The sequence below is a fragment of the Zingiber officinale genome, chromosome 7A, assembly GCF_018446385.1.
Source record: "Zingiber officinale cultivar Zhangliang chromosome 7A, Zo_v1.1, whole genome shotgun sequence".
NCBI lineage: Eukaryota > Viridiplantae > Streptophyta > Magnoliopsida > Zingiberales > Zingiberaceae > Zingiber > Zingiber officinale.
In genome coordinates this window covers 518403-536486 of record NC_055998.1, presented here as the reverse complement: position 1 = coordinate 536486, position 18084 = coordinate 518403, and the positions used below count along the sequence as shown (strand labels likewise).

The 18084-nt window shown below is 36.0% G+C and overlaps 2 protein-coding genes across 5 annotated transcripts; one reads left to right on the top strand and one right to left on the bottom strand.

Moving 5' to 3' along the window:
• Positions 1-12: 12 nt before the first annotated feature.
• Positions 13-2007, bottom strand: LOC122000622. Of its 4 annotated transcripts, none has more exons than XM_042554999.1 (7): positions 1870-2007; positions 1704-1745; positions 1568-1621; positions 1400-1453; positions 691-744; positions 548-619; positions 13-342 (listed from the first exon to the last, which is right to left on the bottom strand). In XM_042554999.1, exons 1-7 carry the CDS (start codon positions 1939-1941, stop codon positions 199-201), a joined length of 492 nt encoding a protein of 163 aa, XP_042410933.1. In that variant the 5' UTR covers positions 1942-2007; the 3' UTR covers positions 13-198. The 4 variants fall into 4 exon arrangements, with proteins under 4 accessions (XP_042410933.1, XP_042410932.1, XP_042410935.1 ...); XM_042554998.1 differs by having other exon boundaries at positions 1704-1760; positions 1870-2004; XM_042555001.1 differs by having other exon boundaries at positions 1704-1736; positions 1870-2002.
• Positions 2008-2270: 263 nt separating this feature from the next.
• On the top strand, positions 2271-8478 carry LOC122000621 (tubulin gamma-2 chain). Its single transcript, XM_042554996.1, has 11 exons — positions 2271-2549; positions 2963-3163; positions 4122-4233; positions 5162-5562; positions 6630-6683; positions 6764-6868; positions 7285-7359; positions 7431-7475; positions 7793-7921; positions 8037-8141; positions 8236-8478. Exons 1-11 carry the CDS (start codon positions 2421-2423, stop codon positions 8287-8289), a joined length of 1410 nt encoding a protein of 469 aa, XP_042410930.1. The 5' UTR covers positions 2271-2420; the 3' UTR covers positions 8290-8478.
• The last annotated feature ends 9606 nt before the right edge of the window (positions 8479-18084 follow it).

Genomic DNA, 18084 nt, shown 5'->3' with positions numbered 1-18084 from the left:
TCAAACACAAGATGCGAGGAAGAAAGTAGATGAAAAACAAAATATTTGAAGCATAACAACATTCCTGTTGTGGATTTAAAAAAAAACAGTTTCTCCACACACACAACAATCCTTTTCCATTTAGAGTTGATACAACTTCACTTCATCCCTTGCAATTGCAAATGCTTATAGCAACTCCAAAGTCTCATCTATGATGCATCATTTTCCTTCGGGTGGATTGCCGGTAGCATCATCTGAAGGTTTTATTTCCTCGGAACCATCTTGTGATGAATCTTTGGGTTTCTCCTCACCATCCTTATTATTCCCATCACTTATGGCTTGACTTTCAGCATCTTCGTTCAACTGTACAAGAAGTGTTAACATTGTTAATTATGTATCCATACAGTGCGACCATTCAAGATAGCTATAAGTACTTCTATGATGCTCAATGAGTTCAATTAAAGAATCAGTTTCCAAGATTTTGGGAAGTGTAACACTATAGTGCAATTATGCTTCAAAATCCAAACACACTCCAAAAAAAGATGAGTGAAGAACTATATTAAGATACCCCTAAATTTTTTAGGCTGGCGGTGACTTCCTCTTGTTGCTTCTGAAGAGTTATCTTCAAATCTTTGAAATCCTTTATCACAAGAAAACTGAGCATTGCATGTGACAAAATAAGAAAATAATTACAAGATTGTGAAGCCTTACAGATCTCAATAGTTCAACGTCAGTATTCAGTCTACTCTTCAGCTCTGATAGCTCCTGCACGAATAATCTCAGAATATAACCATTCATCAAAAACAATTAGAAATTACCATATTGCATGGGCATGCATAAATGCAGAGGGCAGCCGAATATCACTTCACTTGTGTACACTTAAGGAAATCCATGTCAAAGATGTCAGCATACCATAATCAAGGTTCATACCTAGTATCTATAGAAACACAAAACTACAAATGACGGACAAATTGGTTGAATATTAAACCCAGATCATTATTAACATTTGGTTAGTGTACACGGGGCAGGCCATTCACCTAAGAGACACCCTCATAAAGCATATGCCTATAGCTAGGAACCTTCATAAGAAAAAAATAAACATAGGCCTGTGGCTAGAAGAACCAGCCTACCATGTAAGAAGAAATTTCTAAAACAAACTAAACACAAAGTCTAATTTCCATGATTTATTCATTGAATTCTAGTTCATAAACTAGTACTCCCTTGCGCTTCTAAAAATCCAATATTTGAATGCTGCAAGAGAATCTGATTCTTAATTATGACATTTGTGTCCCTAACCAAGAAGTTCGGGTACAAAATCAGATTTGCAAGAGCATTTAAAAATCAAACTGGCATGAACACTAAAAGATTTTGGAATGAGTAAACAAGAGAAATTTCAGCACAATAGGAGATGGGGACTCACATCCTTGTAGGTTTTCACTTGTGTATCTAGCTTCGTTCTCCAGCTTTGCAAATCCTGTAATGAAACTTACATAAAAAGTTTAAAATTTTTCGCTTCTGCGTCTGATACTAATTTCCATTAGTCATCGGATACTCACAGAAAAAGGCTTAAAAGCAACAGAGCACGAACCTGTTTCAAACCTTGAATCCTTGCCAACAACTCTGATTGTGATTCGTTCAATTCCTGCAAATTCGGCTACACTTAATCAAACGAATTTAACCCAAAATATAATCCGGCAACACCAAATAGTGTAATATTATCTCACCGCAACTTTAGCAGCGACGGGCAGCAAATCGTCCTGCTTTTTCTTGTCAAAATTTACCTCCCATTTTAAGATTCCATAAGGAAATACAAAGACACCGACTAAAACGAAGAGATCTGGACGAGGACGACAGCGAAAGAAGAAGCAAAGCAAAATCCAAAACACTCACAGTGGTCGGTGAGAGTGTAGCGGCGGCGGACACTGGAGGAGATGGAGGCGGAGCAGGATCGGAGTCCGTCATTGTAGATCGTGTGCTAGGGTTTGGTCTTCGAGTCTGACAACCGCTGCTTCTATTTGAAAATGGGAATCCTACGAGAGGAAAATATTGAAAAAAGGAAAATTAAGGGGCAAAATTGAAAATTATCAACGTCGATTCTACCGAACTTACCAAATGTACCCGACTTACTAGTGGAAAGACAATGGGCCCCAAGAACTTACTGTTGAATACTAACGAGTATATAAGAAAACTCGAGTTGCTGTGGTTCTCCTCATTTTAACGACAAAAAAAAACCCGATTCGATCTCAATCCGGTCCAATCACTAGAGAACCTCAAACCCCTATTAATCATTTCCCTCGTCTCCTCTTCCAAGCCCAACCCCTTTCTGCCCCCATCTCGCATCGCCACCAAGCAGACGGTCGAGCACTGGCACGAAGCTCGACCGAGAAGAAGCCCTAACCCTATCCCCTTTTCTTCGGACCACTTGCTCGCCTCCTGCAGAGATGCCGCGCGAGATCATCACCATCCAGGTCGGGCAATGCGGCAACCAGATCGGCATGGAGTTCTGGAAGCAGCTCTGCCTCGAGCACGGGATCGGCAAGGACGGCCTCCTCGAAGATTTCGCCACTCAGGTTCGTTCTCCGACTTCGAAGATTTCTCCTGAAGGCCGCGACCACTGTAAATCGCAGATCCCTTTGCGCCAAAGTTTTGCTACTTTTACCAATTAGATAGATAGTCAAGGCTTTGATGAATTAGAGGCCCTTGAGTTCTATCTTAAGCGTACACAGTTGCATTTGCCTCTGGAAGTTGGTTGACTTGCCAAAATGCTTGTTTTGCCTTTCTTGTCTTTGACTTACTGGTGTTTCAGAGTTCATTGACTATTTTGATTTTGGAATACTAGCCTATTTCTACAATTTATTCCAAAATTTGACTCAAGCTAAAAATCCAAGTGCGCATTCTATATATTCCCGCACTTAACCCTACTGGTGTTCATGGAGTTCTTTTACTGTTTGAACACGAATGTCTATTCTATTACTTGCCATAGGGTGGTGACAGGAAGGATGTGTTCTTCTATCAAGCTGACGATCAACACTATATACCGAGAGCTCTTCTGATGGACTTGGAACCAAGGGTAATCAATGGCATCCAAAATAGTGAATATAGAAATCTTTACAACCACGAAAACATTTTTCTCTCAGACCATGGTGGTGGAGCTGGGAACAACTGGGCTAGTGGTTACCATCAAGTATGTTATGCTTTATTTTTTTATTCACATTCCTTTTCTTATTAAATCAGATATATGGAAGGTGGATACTTAATTGTAACCTTTAACTTATACAAGGTCAGCAGTGTGTCTTGTTTATTTACCAATAGCTCTACATAAAGAAATGAAATTAACAGTTTTAGTTGTCAATGAATATAATTTTCATGTTTGGAGGATTTTTGTCCAAAAAAATATATTCACTTCTTAGAAACGTATTCGGGTCCATTGGCTCTTTGGTGATTGTACCTGCATACTTTCTTAATCATCTATTTTTACATGGTGTAAGCTTTTAGTTTAGAAAATTCCTTTTAAGAATCCTCTCTTGGCATATCCTCCTACGTTCCGTCACAGTAATTTGGTTTGTTTATAACTTGTCGGTACGGTTTGTGATGATCTGCTGGTGCCATAGTGAAAATTGCTCCTGTATTTGCTGTATGATTATTAGAGTTAGTTTAGTCCCACCATGATAATGTAGCCATTCAGAATTATGTTTGTGTGTTATATGAGAATATAATTGTTCATGTGTCAGTAATATCTATCCCATCAGTTCACATGTTGGCTTGGGCCACTCAAATCTGATTGATTTCTTAGTAACATGTAAAAGGAGAGTGTTAACAGTATAAATGTGTAGAATGTCAGCTTTCTTACATCTGTTTAGAGTAAGTGCTACTATTAGGTATTAAGTTGGTGTCTTTGTATATATTTAATTATTCTCTTTTCTACAAATAATATTACTTTACTACTTTCAGCTAAGAAGGCTATTTGTTTACTCTTTCCTTGATTGGGTGTTTTCTATAACCAAACATTATTGGCATAAAATTTAACACGATTTATTGGCATGTGTAAGTGACTTTCTTAGTTATTTATTTGTATTATTTTTAATGCTCATACCAGTAATTAATGCGACTTAACCTTGATTTGCTGTACTTGGCCTTTCCAGGGTGAGCAAGTTGTCGATGACATCATGGATATGGTTGACAGAGAAGCTGATGGAAGTGATAGTCTTGAAGGTTTTGTATTATGCCACTCAATTGCCGGAGGAACAGGTTCAGGTATTGGGTTTCTCTTCCATCACCTTGGTGTCTCTAATTAGATATAAACGATGTTGATATTTCAATGTGATCTAACTTAACAGATCTTTTTCGTGTCAATTTTGAATTGTCTTTTGAATTTTGTATATGAGCAAATATTAGTGAGCATCTTTTTTGATGTTATCATAGTATTGTATTCTGAAGTCCTGCATCTGTCATGCATATTAAAGCTAACGTTGTTGTTGAATTGTTTAATAAAGCTCAATAGGTTGTGCGCCAATGCTTATCTTCTTCCTGGTTTACATGGGACTAATCCTAAAGCTTGTATTTATATGTTTACCATTATTGCATTTCTTTGCCTTTTTTAGCTAATTACACAATCACACACAAAATAATTTCTCTGGATAAGAATGCAGTATAATGTGAGATCAGATCATCGATAATTTATTCTAACTTGAGAATGCTTTTCCACGTGATAATAACCGAGAAGGTTATTGGTCAAGTATGGAGATATTTTCTAGTTTTTTTTTTTCTGTTGATGTGGAATCAAATTAGAAATGTGTAAATAAATTTGTTTATAAGGGGAAAACATGAACCATATTATTATAGGAAAACAATCAGCCTCTTGAGTTTGATAGGTTTGATTATAGGAAGTATTTGCCTTCTACCATGTCAACTAAAATAAATTAAAATATTTTTTCTTCTTGAAAGCTATATTGTTGCCGTGCTTGTCAATAATTGCTCCATATTTCCCTTCACATGTGTGCAAGTAATAATATGCATTTTATTACCACATTAAGTGGCAGATGTGTGCTCCAGGGTTTGTCATCTGCATTAATCATTGTCGGTATATTTGTAACTTATGTCATGTAGTAACTATCTTGATGCACAATTGCATTCTTGCTAACATTTGTTTTCTTCCTTTTTGTGTGATTTGCATGTAGTGCAGGTATGGGTTCATATCTCTTGGAGACTCTGAATGATCGCTACAGCAAAAAACTTGTCCAGACATATAGTGTATTCCCTAACCAAATGGAAACCAGTGACGTGGTTGTCCAACCCTACAATTCACTTCTGACTTTGAAGAGGTTGGCGTTGAATGCTGATTGTGTCGTTGTTCTTGACAATACGGCATTGAATAGGATTGCTGTGGAGCGCCTTCACTTAATGAATCCTACCTTTGTTCAAACAAATTCTTTGGTCTCCACAGTCATGTCTGCTAGCACAACTACTCTGCGGTACCCAGGATACATGAACAATGATTTGGTTGGCCTTCTTGCATCCCTGATTCCAACTCCAAGATGCCATTTTCTGATGACAGGATATACACCACTTACTGTGGAACGACAGGTTTGACAATTCCTTTTACATCTGCTTGTATATTTTGTGAATTGAATTATGAAGGGTGTCATGGTACGAGTCTCCTAATATATAATTAATATCAATAGAGCCTCAGGTTTTCCAAAGATAGTGAGCTTAATCAAAATCTTTTTGTCCTTGTGTGCTAAATCTGCTGAAGCAAGCAGACCAAGAAGGAAGTCTACTTCGTTAAACATCTATATGCTTATAAGTGGCATTCTAATATTTTTTTTATTAGATTGCCTATTTCCTTGTATTTGATAAAGTGTTCTCTGTTCAGTTTTCTGTGTTCCGTCCAGTTCTGTGCTTTCCTAGTGAGTTGATCATCAATAAATTAGGGCAGGGAATCTCAAAAATGAGGAAATGATTTAGAAATTAGGATACTTTGGCTTCTGTTTGCTACAACAAAAAATTAGCAATTTAATGACTTGATTTGTCTTCTTATATGCCAATTTGAATTGCACATTGATGCTTTCTACTACTCACCTGCATCAGTTATAATAAGTGCATCAATTTGTCTTGACTCTTGTCATAATCTTCTTCTGCTATATCTTGCATGTCAAGTTGAGAAAAAAAGTCTTGATGCACTTGTTAGGATGTTCTAAATGATTGTTTCACCATCTCTGTGGTAAAGTATAACGATTCATAATTTTCTGTTCTATAGTTTCTTGGACAGATGGATAAGATCCCAAAAGGATGGATAAGAAATTAAATAACATAGAAATATGAATATCTCCTTGATCTGCTTGATTTGGGAGGATAATAAATGAGCTACTGGAACCCATTTCATCTGCTCAATTTTCATCTACTTCTAGTCCATCCGCCCAAGTAAACAACAAGAGGGAGCAGATTTTTTAAGAATCTGTTCTATCATCTGTCCACTCACTTATCCGTCCAAAGAATCATATTCTTAGATGACATTACAATCTTCATGCATTCTAATTCTGCATCAGACAAATTACTCCTAGCTTTTCCTGTCATTTGTTTCTAGAGACTCGTACTGGCTTGATATGATTATTATGTGAATTTCCATCTGGCAACTTTTTTTTCTTTTTCAGGTCAATATGATTCGTAAGACTACTGTTCTAGATGTGATGAGGAGACTTTTGCAGGTGAATGCAATCTTCCTTTTACTATTATTTTGTAGTGCTTTTCTAAATCGATCTGCTCCTGACTGATTTCTCCTTGGCAGACTAAAAATATTATGGTGTCATCTTATGCTCGCACAAAAGAAGCTAGCCAAGCTAAGTATATATCCATATTAAACATTATCCAAGGAGACGTGGATCCTACACAGGTAATGGTTTGTTTGGAAATTAGATTGAGTGTTTTTTTCCCTATATCTATGAAGCTATGTTTTTTCTTGTCAGTTCGTTAGTTTTTTGAGTCTGTAAATGCATCCGTTACAAACAAATATGATTAAAATGCAATTGTATTCAGTGATAAAAATGTCCCAATAATGATTTTGATACCTAGGAACAGTAAAAATTATATACATCTTACTGTGCCTATGTAGGGCAGGAAAGCACCAGTCAATATGTTTCCTATGGACTAGTAAAATCCATGGTTATGTCTTCAAGTAATATAATGGATCGTTACTTAGCAGCTGTTGCTCATGACTTATCATCGACATGTTTTTGGGATAATCTGTTTATGAAATAGTTCTTTTTTGGCTTTCTCCTGTTATCTTTATTAATTTGTTCTTTCATCCAGGTACATGAAAGCTTGCAAAGGATACGTGAAAGAAAGCTCGTTAACTTTATTGAGTGGGGCCCAGCTAGCATTCAGGTCACGTGCATGACATAATTATATTGGTTCTTGATTCAATTTTGGTTGACTTTCATTACGTTGATTTGCAGGTTGCATTATCTAGAAAATCGCCATACATCCAAACTACCCATCGGGTAAAACTACTTGCTCGTTGCATTCTCTGTAGATAATAATGAGTTAGCAAGACCAGCATTCCATCTCTTGAAAGTTAATCCTCTTTTATCTCATATTTTAGATTGATAACTTCTATCACCCATCTAGAAGCCAAATCTCTTGTTCTAAAAGCATTTGAAAAGTATATGAAGAAACTGTGAATGAGATCTATTTTGAGAAATGATTGGAATGGTTGTCATGACTAGACTTATACATGTGAAAATTCAATTTGATTTGATATTTCACTCTATGAATTAAGTCCAATTTAACTCTATCAACTTTCTGTAAATTCATCTAGGTAAGTGGTCTAATGCTGGCAAACCATACCAGCATTCGGCATCTTTTCAGCAAATGCCTGGGTCAGTATGAAAAGCTGAGGAAAAAACAGGCTTTCCTTGACAATTATCGAAAGTTTCCAATGTTTGCTGTAAGTCCCAGAGTTCCAAGACTCCACATTTGGATTGAATTATGAAAGTTGAAAAGTTTAAGTATGCCATTAAGATGCTCGTATCTAATTATACTATTTTGTTTGGCTTTATCAGGATAATGATCTTTCTGAGTTTGATGAATCTCGGGAGATAATAGAAAGCTTGGTCGATGAATACAAGGCATGCGAGTCTCCAGATTACATCAAATGGGGAATGGAGGTAAACATTAAAAGAAAAAAAAATGAATACATATTTCTGCTTATTGAAATCGTCTGTATATTAGAGTACTTTCTTATAATAGCATTATAATCAGGAAGAAAGCGATGCCAGTATAGCAGCTGCCCTAGATTCAAAACTTGTAGTGTAAATATCAAGTTTGGCTTCCCACTGAAAGCTGTCTCCTATCAAAACCAGGAAGTATGTTTGTTCACTTCTGGGAGGTGTTCTTGCCAATTTCTCTCTGAATGGTTATGATGCAATGTATAATGATGGATTTACATGATGGAAACTGGTAAATTAACCTTGAGAAGCTCCATACCTGCTTTCTTATTTTATACCTTGCTCCTGCTTCTAAATTACTTTAGTATACCTGAAATATTAACACTTTATGCATATTTATTTGAACCCATCTAAACTCGATCGTAGCCCAATTGAACACTAGGTTACACTTTAATCGAATTTATATATAATTCAAGTTAAAAAATATATATATATATGCTACCTAAGCCTTTTGTCAATACAAGTTTACCAAGATAGTAAAAATGACATGATAAATATATATTTTTTCTAAAGAAACAGAAGAGTTTGAGAACGAAGTCACTGAGTTTTGAAAATGTCAAATTTCATTAGATCACAATTTATTGATTTGTTTGTTTTAAAAAAATCTATTTTACATTATTATCCTAAATAATTGGCAGAAAAAAAAAAGAAATCGTCACTTTGACTGTCTTTCTGAGACGGTTCCTACTAAGCTGTGCCAGTCAGCTAATATCCTAAATAAAAATATGATTATCAATGAATAATATTTAATGATCATCATTGCAGTGAAGTAGTAAATGCATTTCCTGAATAAATTTAGTGTTCAATTTTTATAAAAGTTATTTATATTCATTTAATGTGTATAAAATTAATTAATAAATAAATTTTAATCAAATTAATTGATAAATAAAATAAAAGAAGTTCAGCAAATAAATTTATATTATTAAACTCATTAACAAACAAAACTCAAATAACTGTGTTAAAAAAAAATCAAATTGAAAATTTAATAACATTTAAATGAATCAAATTAAATTAAAGTTAAATCGAACTGAAAACTCGAGTTAAAAACAATTAAGTTAAATTTAAATAGCTTGATTAATTTTAAACTTAGCTTACTTAGTTATCTTATTAAATAAGAAGAAAAATATGGACCTTCAGTTTTAGCTTTTGAAAAGAGATATAATAAAAAGGGCTTAGGCACCTGCAATGAGGTTTATAATTTTTTCTATAAATCAGTCTTGAAATATTAGATAGGTTTATAATTTTTTATAAATCAATCCTAAAATCTTGAAACCAGTTTATGCTTAAATAAAAAAAAATTAAAATGAGGTTTATATTTTTTGTTCTATAAATCAGTCTTGAAATCTTAGACAGGTTTATAATTTTTTTATAAATCAATCCTAAAATCTTGAAACCGGTTTATGCTTAAATAAAAAAATCTACCTGCATATCAATCATATGCAATCTTGGGTCCTATTTAATATTTTTTTTAAATATTTTTTTAATTCATTTTTTATAAAGGCTATTTTTTTACCTATATTATATCTTGCAATGTTTTTTTTTTCATCAATGATAATAACCATCTCTATATTATGCTTTATTTTGAACTTATCATCCGGTAAATAGTGTCATGGTTAGGTTCTATAGTTCAAGATGAGTCTTTTATGCCCTTCCTCATTTATCCTATAGGATGGTGCTACAAAGAGGATGCTCAGGAGAAAAAGAAAACAACTTGGTCACTGGAAGAAGACAAGGTGCTTGCAAGATCATGAGTCTCTATAAGCGCCGATCCAACGATTGGCAATGGACAAGAGGAAATTTTATGGACATCTGAATGCGAGAAGTATAATCGTTCCGAAAAAAATTAAGTGACAATTGTTCCCGAAAAAAAGACAAGGACATCTAAATTAGGAGCATACACATTATCTTCTAATCCGGATACAAGTGTTGATGTGAACAACTATAAAGTCTACACTAGTCCAATCGGCCAAAAGGTGGCTAAGAAGAAGGGTAAAATTAAATTTACAATATTCGAAGATCTTAAAGAAAAGATGGAGAAAATATTGAAAAAATTTATAGAGTACAATCAACAAAAGTTAAAGACTTTGGATACTGCTAATTAATGATAACAAGAAATTGAAAGTCTTTCAACATGAGTATGACGGAGGAGCAGCTTCATATACATAGCCATGTCTGTAAATGATTAAAAAGAAATGAGTCTGGAGTATATTTGTATTTTTATTTTGTATATTGTTTTTTAATTGAATCAGTAATGTTATTTTCTCAAATTATATAATTTAGTTTTTGTTAAATTCACTTTCAAATGATCCATTACACTGGGCCTATTAAATTATATAACCATTATTTTCAAACCGCTAGTAAAATAAGAGCTAGTATTTTATATAACCCTTATAATTTTTCCCTTTAAATATAAGCATCAATCCCTCACTTTTATACTCGTTTCTCTCTAACAATTTTTTTTTACTTTATTTCACCACCGATAGGATCAATGAACTTTTTGAAGAAGGGTTGATAGATGATACAAATAAGGAAATAATGTTGTTGATACTTGAACAACAACAAATGCTAATTGAGTTAGCTCAAAGTACTCCCGACATAACACATAAAGAAGGTATCTGAATTAAGATCATGAAGTCAGATATGCTCGTCTTGTTGATGATTACTTCACTGATGCACTGGTATTTCATGGTGAAGTATTCAGACGACGATTTTGTATGCGAAAAAAGTTATTTCTTCGCATAGTCGAAGCCGTGCAAAATCATTCCGAATATTTGCAGTTGAGGGTCAATGCAACCGACAAAAAAGGTTTGTCGTCATTTTAAAAATGTACAGCTTTTATTCGTCAATTGGCATATGAAGCATCTGCCAACCATTACGATGAGTACCTATGAGTTGAAAAAATTTCCATCGAATGCTTGTTCAACTTCTATCAATGTGCGATTATATTGATGTATTTGGGGTACAATACCCAATGCTACTGACATTCAACCTTTGCTTGAAATGCATTAACAGAGACACGACTTCCCTAGCATGTTAGGTAGCTTTGATTATATGCATTGGGAATGAAAAAATTATCTGGTGGCTTGGAAAGGAAAATTACTCGAGACGATCATGGAGTCCCAACGATGGTGCTTTAAGCAGTCACATCAACAGACTTATGGATATGACAAGCATTTTTGGGGTCACAGCGTCGTCGTAATGATATCAACTTGCTAACTAATCACCTTTATTCAACAATGTATTATAATTGAAAATGCAATGGAGGTTAATTTAACCGTAAATGACACACAATATACAAAAGGATATTATCTAATGGATGAGATCTACCGGCAATGAGCTACTTGTCAAGAGCTTTCCGTACCCCCAGGATCCCAAGAGAAAAAATTCAAAAAAATACAGGAGGTTGCCAGAAAGGATGTTGAGTAGGCATTTGGGGTATTCTAATTTCGTTGGGGCCGGGATTAGTTAGAGGTCCCTGTAGAAGAGTAACATAAAGGATATCATGCTTACGTATAATCCAATCCTATTATGGGTGATATCTCCGGCGTGCCAGAGGGTTGTCGAGAAACTGAAAATAAAGACAGCAATCATAATATCTCAGTGAATACTGAAGGAATTGAGTGAGGATATAGAGGAATGAGTGGCAATAATCTGATAGATATTTTTCACTAATTTCATTTCAATAGAACAAAAGATTCTGTGCTTTTGTTGCGGATCACCTTTACAAAATCACAAGGAGATCCTCTGACTACTATCGCCAATGCCGCTAGATTGCATGAGTGACACCGAGTAATTAGAGAAGTAGGAGGAAACACAAGGAACTACTCAACACTCACCACTCTAGGAATCCACCAAAAGAGTTTAGAGCAAGATAAACAGAAGATAATAACTTCTAAACAAGCTTAAGAGCTCAAGATAATTCTTATTTTTCCCAATTGTTCTCACAAGCTTTCAAAAGAGGCCATTATATAGACAAGTCTTGGAACAACCCTCCAAGTGAGTCAAAAGAAATAAATAAGCTTGCATGATCTCAATACCTAGAAAATAGGAAGATAGTTAAATACTAAGATTATGTAGATATCTAGATGCAATTTAATGAGACGGATAACCACAGTTTCTAAGAAAGAGGTGATTCCTCGAATTCTGTCACAATCTGCCCCCACTTCACTAAATCAGCCATAACTCTTTATAGACATAATATTTTTGAGATCTGTAAATTTTGTTAGAAACTAGACTTCTTAGGCTTCCCAACGGTATATGGCATGCATCACAATTCATTCCCAATGAAAGCAGTTTAATGATTAAAGTTGGTCAACTTTTCCAGCGCCATTCTCCCCTGGTTGGAGAAGATTCGACCTCGAATCTGGAACATGTTCATCATCTATGTATGGTGAAAGGTCAGCAACATTGAACGTGGCTGAGACATCATAGTTTCTAGGTAACTCCACCTTGTAAGCATTATCACCAATCTTCTTCAAAATCCGAAAAGGACCATCAGCTCTAGGCTGCAATTTTCCATATCGACCTCGAGGAAAACGCTCCTTTCTCAAGTGAATCCAAACCAAGTCTCCTTCTTTGAAAACAGAACGCTTTCTATGCTTGTTCGCCTCCCTTTGATACTTCTCATTGTGTTTGGTAATTTCTTGATGAACTTTCTCGTGCAATTGCTTGATATATTTAGCATGATCTTCTCCTTCCCCGCTGATATGATGAGTAAGAGGGATTGGAGCTAAATCTATTGGAGTGATGGGCTTCTTACCGTAGACAACCTCGAACGGACTCAGCCCCGTAGTTTGACTTGGTGATCGATTATAAGCAAACTCTGCTTGAGCCAAAACCTCATCCCATTGGCGATAATTCTTTCCAATCAAACTTCTCAAAAGGTTTCCCAAGCTCCGATTCACAACCTCAGTTTGTCCATCAGTTTGTGGATGGTGAGAAGAACTAAATTGAAGTTTAGTTCCAAGTTTCTTCCAAAGCGTTCGCCAAAAATGACTCATGAATTTTGAATCCCGATCAGAGGTTATGGTCTTTGGGATGCCATGAAGTCTCACAATCTCTTTGAAATAAAGATCAGCCACATGAGTGGCATCCATCGTTTTGATGCAAGGAATGAAGTGCGCCATTTTTGAAAACCCATCAACGACCACCATAATCGAATCTTTGTTCCTTTGCGTGTGAGGCATCCCAACAACAAAGTCCATACTCACATCCTCCCATGGACATAATGGTACCGGCAAAGGAGTGTACAAACCTGTATTTTGCCCATGACTTTTAGCAATATGACACACTCTACACCTCTCCACATACTTCTTGACATTTCGATCCATGCGTGGCCAATAGAAATTTTCTTGTATGAGTTTTAGAGTCTTTTCTCTTCCAAAGTGTCCCGCAAGACCTCCACTATGTGCTTCATCAACAATCGTTAGTCTTAATGAACAATCCGGAATACATAATAATGTACCTTTGAAGAGATAACCATCATCAATCAAGAAAAACTTGAATGGGGCTTTTGAAGATTCCTCCCAAATTTTGCCAAAGTATGAGTCATCCTTGTAGAGATCTTTTATTACCTCGAATCCAAGCACTTGCAATTGCAAAGTAGACAACAAAGAATGTCGTCGACTAAGAGCATCCGCCACTCGATTTAGCATGCCAGACTTGTGTTTGATTACAAAGTTGAATGCTTGTAGAAACTCGACCCATTTGCCATGCCGTGGGTTTAACTTTTGTTGTGAATTCAAGTGCTTCAAAGCTTCATGATCCGAGAAGAGAACAAATTCCTTGTGTAGGAGATAATGTTGCCAATGATCCAACGTGCGAACAGTGGCAAAGAACTCCTTGTCGTATGTTGAATAATTGCGCCGAGAATTATTCATCATCTCACTAAAGAAAGCGATGGGTCTGCCTTCTTGGCTAAGAACTCCTCCGATTCCCACATTGGAAGCATCGCAATCCACTTCGAACACTTTTCCGAAATCTGGAAGTTGCAAAATTGGAGCCTCCGTGACTTTTTTTTTGAGAAGCTCAAAACTTTTTAATGCTTCCTCCGTCCACTTGAAGCTGCCACCTTTCAAACATTCAGTTATGGGAGCGATGAGGGTGATGAAATTTTTGATAAACCTACGATAAAATGAAGCCAAGCCATGAAAACTCCGAATATCATGAATCGTCTTAGGAATTGGCCAATTTAGAATAGCTTCAATCTTGTCCCGATCCATCTTGATGCCCTCGGAAGAAATATTGTAGCCCAAAAAGATGAGGCTGTTGGTGAAGAAGTGACATTTCTTCAAATTGGCATACAACTTCTGTTCTCTTAGCACTCCAAAAACTTGTCGAAGATGACTTAAGTGCTCTTCTGGGCTGGAGCTGTACACAAGAATATCGTCAAAATAGACAACAACAAACTTCCCAATGAATTGTTTAAACATGTGGTTCATGAGCCGCATAAAGGTAGAGGGTGCGTTAGAAAGTCCAAATGGCATAACCAACCACTCATAAAGACCATCTCTTGTCTTAAAAGCGGTTTTCCACTCATCTCCAGGCCGCATTCGAATCTGATGATAGCCACTCCATAAATCAATCTTAGAACCAATTTTGAAGCCATGAAGTTGATCAAGAAGGTCATCAAGGCGAGGAATAGGAAAACGGTATTTGATCGTGATTTTATTTACCGCTCTACTATCAACACACATACGCCACGAACCATTTTTTTTTGGCACAAGAAGTGCTGGAACGGCACAAGGACTTTTACTTTCTTGCACAAGACCTCTTGCCAACAAGTCTTCAACCTATCGCTTCAACTCTTCATGTTCCTTAGGATTCATTCTATAAGCAGCTTTATTTGGGATCGACGCACCAGGGATTAGATCAATACAATGTTGAATGTTTCGCATGGGAGGAAGGCCCGGAGGAATTTCTTCAGGTACGACATCAGTAAATTCTTGCAAAAGAGGCTGCACTTGCAGCGGAATGATATTTCCCTCCACATTTTCTTCCAAAACCACCAAGGCAAATGCCGTCAAGGATTCATTCATTGCATCCTCTAGTTGCGATTGAGAGAGCATATTATTTCCTTCTTCCTTAGATGGCTTAACAATGTCCTTCATTCTTGACGGCCCCAAAATTATTTTCTCGCCGTCTTTTACGAAAGCATAGGTGTTTTTGAATCCATCATGTTGTGTTTTCCTGTCAAACTGCCAAGGTCTTCCAAGAAGCAAATGACAAACATCCATAGGAATAACATCACACAAAACCTCGTCTTTGTACTTGTCTCCAATAGAAAATTGCACAAGGCATCGTTTATTTACCTTTACTTCATTACCTTTCCGAAGCCATGATAGCTTGTAAGGTCGAGGATGATCTTTGGTTTTTAATTGCAGCTTCTCTACCATAGTTGTAGCCACAACATTTTCGCAACTTCCTCCATCGACAATAATGTCACACACCTTGCCATTTGACGTGCATCGGGTGTGGAAGATATTATTACGAAGCCATGAATCATCTGGAACATAGGTGGTATTGAGACTACACCGTATCACCAAAGCTTCCCCATGATCCTCATAAGTGATATCTTCCTCCTCGTCAAATTCATCATAAATGGGTGTCGTCTCCTCATTCTCCTCACCATACTCTTCCTCAATGAAAGTAATGGTTCTTCGATTTGGACAATCGGCAGCAAAATGTCCGAACCCTTTGCACTTGAAACAAGTTTTTTGATTAGTCGGACCACTGGATTTCACAAAACCAGCACCATCATCCTTACTTGCGGCATATTTCTGTTTTACGTCTTTGGCTGCTGGAGTGTTCTTGGAAGCAGAAGCACTTCCTCGATTAGAAGCACCACCACCCGACGAGAAACGTCCCCCAAAACGACTTGATTCTTTCTGTTGTTTTTCAACCTTGAGAGCCAACTGGCATACATCATTATATGTCCAATATGGCTGCAATTGGACCACATTCCCAATCTCATACCTCAGCCCTCCAAGAAAACGAGCAATGATTTGTTCTTCTGGCTCTAAAACATCGCACCGCATCATGAGATTTTCAAATTCAGCCATGTAGTCTTCCACGGACAGATCCTTCTGCTTGAAGTTGTGATATTTAAGAAAAGTATCTTGCCGATAATTATCCGGCAAAAATTTCCTCCTTAACTCCTTCTTCATTTTGTCCCACGTTCTGATCTTTTGCTTGCCATCTCGCATACGTTGCTTCTTAAGGTGTTCCCACCAAATGGATGCATATTTTTTTAACTTGATAGCCACCAGCTTCACCTTGCTATCTTCTTGAACATCCTTGAACTCAAAGACTCTCTCAACGGAATTGAGCCAATCAATGAATTCATTAGGATTATTTCTTCCTTCAAAATCTGGAATATCAACTTTAAAATCAAAAGACTTGTTGCGGACATTATCTCTTCGGAATTGTGGACCACGAGAAGCACGGGCACGTGAGTCATCATCATGAAATGGATTGAAATCCACATCATTATTTGTAGAACCACCATCTGAATCAAGACCATCAACATCATATTCACGATGTTTGCCACGCGCAAGGCGTTGCTCGAGTTGTTGCACTTGTCTCCTTAAATCTTCTAACTCGATATCACGAAGGTTCCTTTGACGAGCTTGAGGATCCTCATCGTTTGGTCCCTTTCTTCTACGACCAGCCATTGCCGCCCAAAGCTCTGATACCAATTTGACACCGAGTAATTAGAGAAGTAGGAGGAAACACAAGGAACTACTCAACACTCACCACTCTAGGAATCCACCAAAAGAGTTTAGAGCAAGATAAACAGAAGATAATAACTTCTAAACAAGCTTAAGAGCTCAAGATAATTCTTATTTTTCCCAATTGTCCTCACAAGCTTTCAAAAGAGACCATTATATAGACAAGTCTTGGAACAACCCTCCAAGTGAGTCAAAAGAAATAAATAAGCTTGCATGATCTCAATACCTAGAAAATAGGAAGATAGTTAAATACTAAGATTATGTAGATATCTAGATGCAATTTAATGAGACGGATAACCACAGTTTCTAAGAAAGAGATGATTCCTCGAATTCTGTCACAATCTGCCCCCACTTCACTAAATCAGCCATAACTCTTTATAGACATAATATTTTTGAGATCTGTAAATTTTGTTAGAAACTAGACTTCTTAGGCTTCCCAACGGTATATGGCATGCATCACAATTCATTCCCAATGAAAGCAGTTTAATGATTAAAGTTGGTCAACTTTTCCAGCGCCAATGAGTAAAGACAACTAAAAGAAAAGAGGGATCACATCAAGTGGAGAAGGGATTGACAAGGTGTTCAAGCTTCAGGTGTAGAGAGAGCACTGAGGGCTAGTGAGGAAGAAAATTTTATGGTTATTAAATTAGCAAATACTATGTTGTACAATAATTTCAATTGGAAAATTATAATGTCGTGATAGTATTAGATTACTATTATTTGATAGGAAAAGTTAATTATGATAAGCGTACAATAATAGAATTTACATATGTAATTTATAGAAAATATCGATTACATTAGAAAATAAAAAATCAAATTAACTATTAAATGATAGGTCAAAATTTCTACTGTTGTTATTATACATAATAAATTTATTACTAATAGATCGTGGATTTGGTAATTTAGGTAATATACTTGATCAGTATAGAAATAATTAATCAAAAAATAGTAATAATTTAACAATAATATTAGTAAAATAATGTCATCTGATTTATTTTTACTACAAATAATATCCTATTATTAGTAAATATTATTAATAATAATTTTATAATATCCTTACTAAAAGTTATATCTACTAAGTAAATATTAGTGGTTTAACTAATTATTTAGTTTATATTTCATGATCTTTTTAATAATAAATTGCAATCATAATT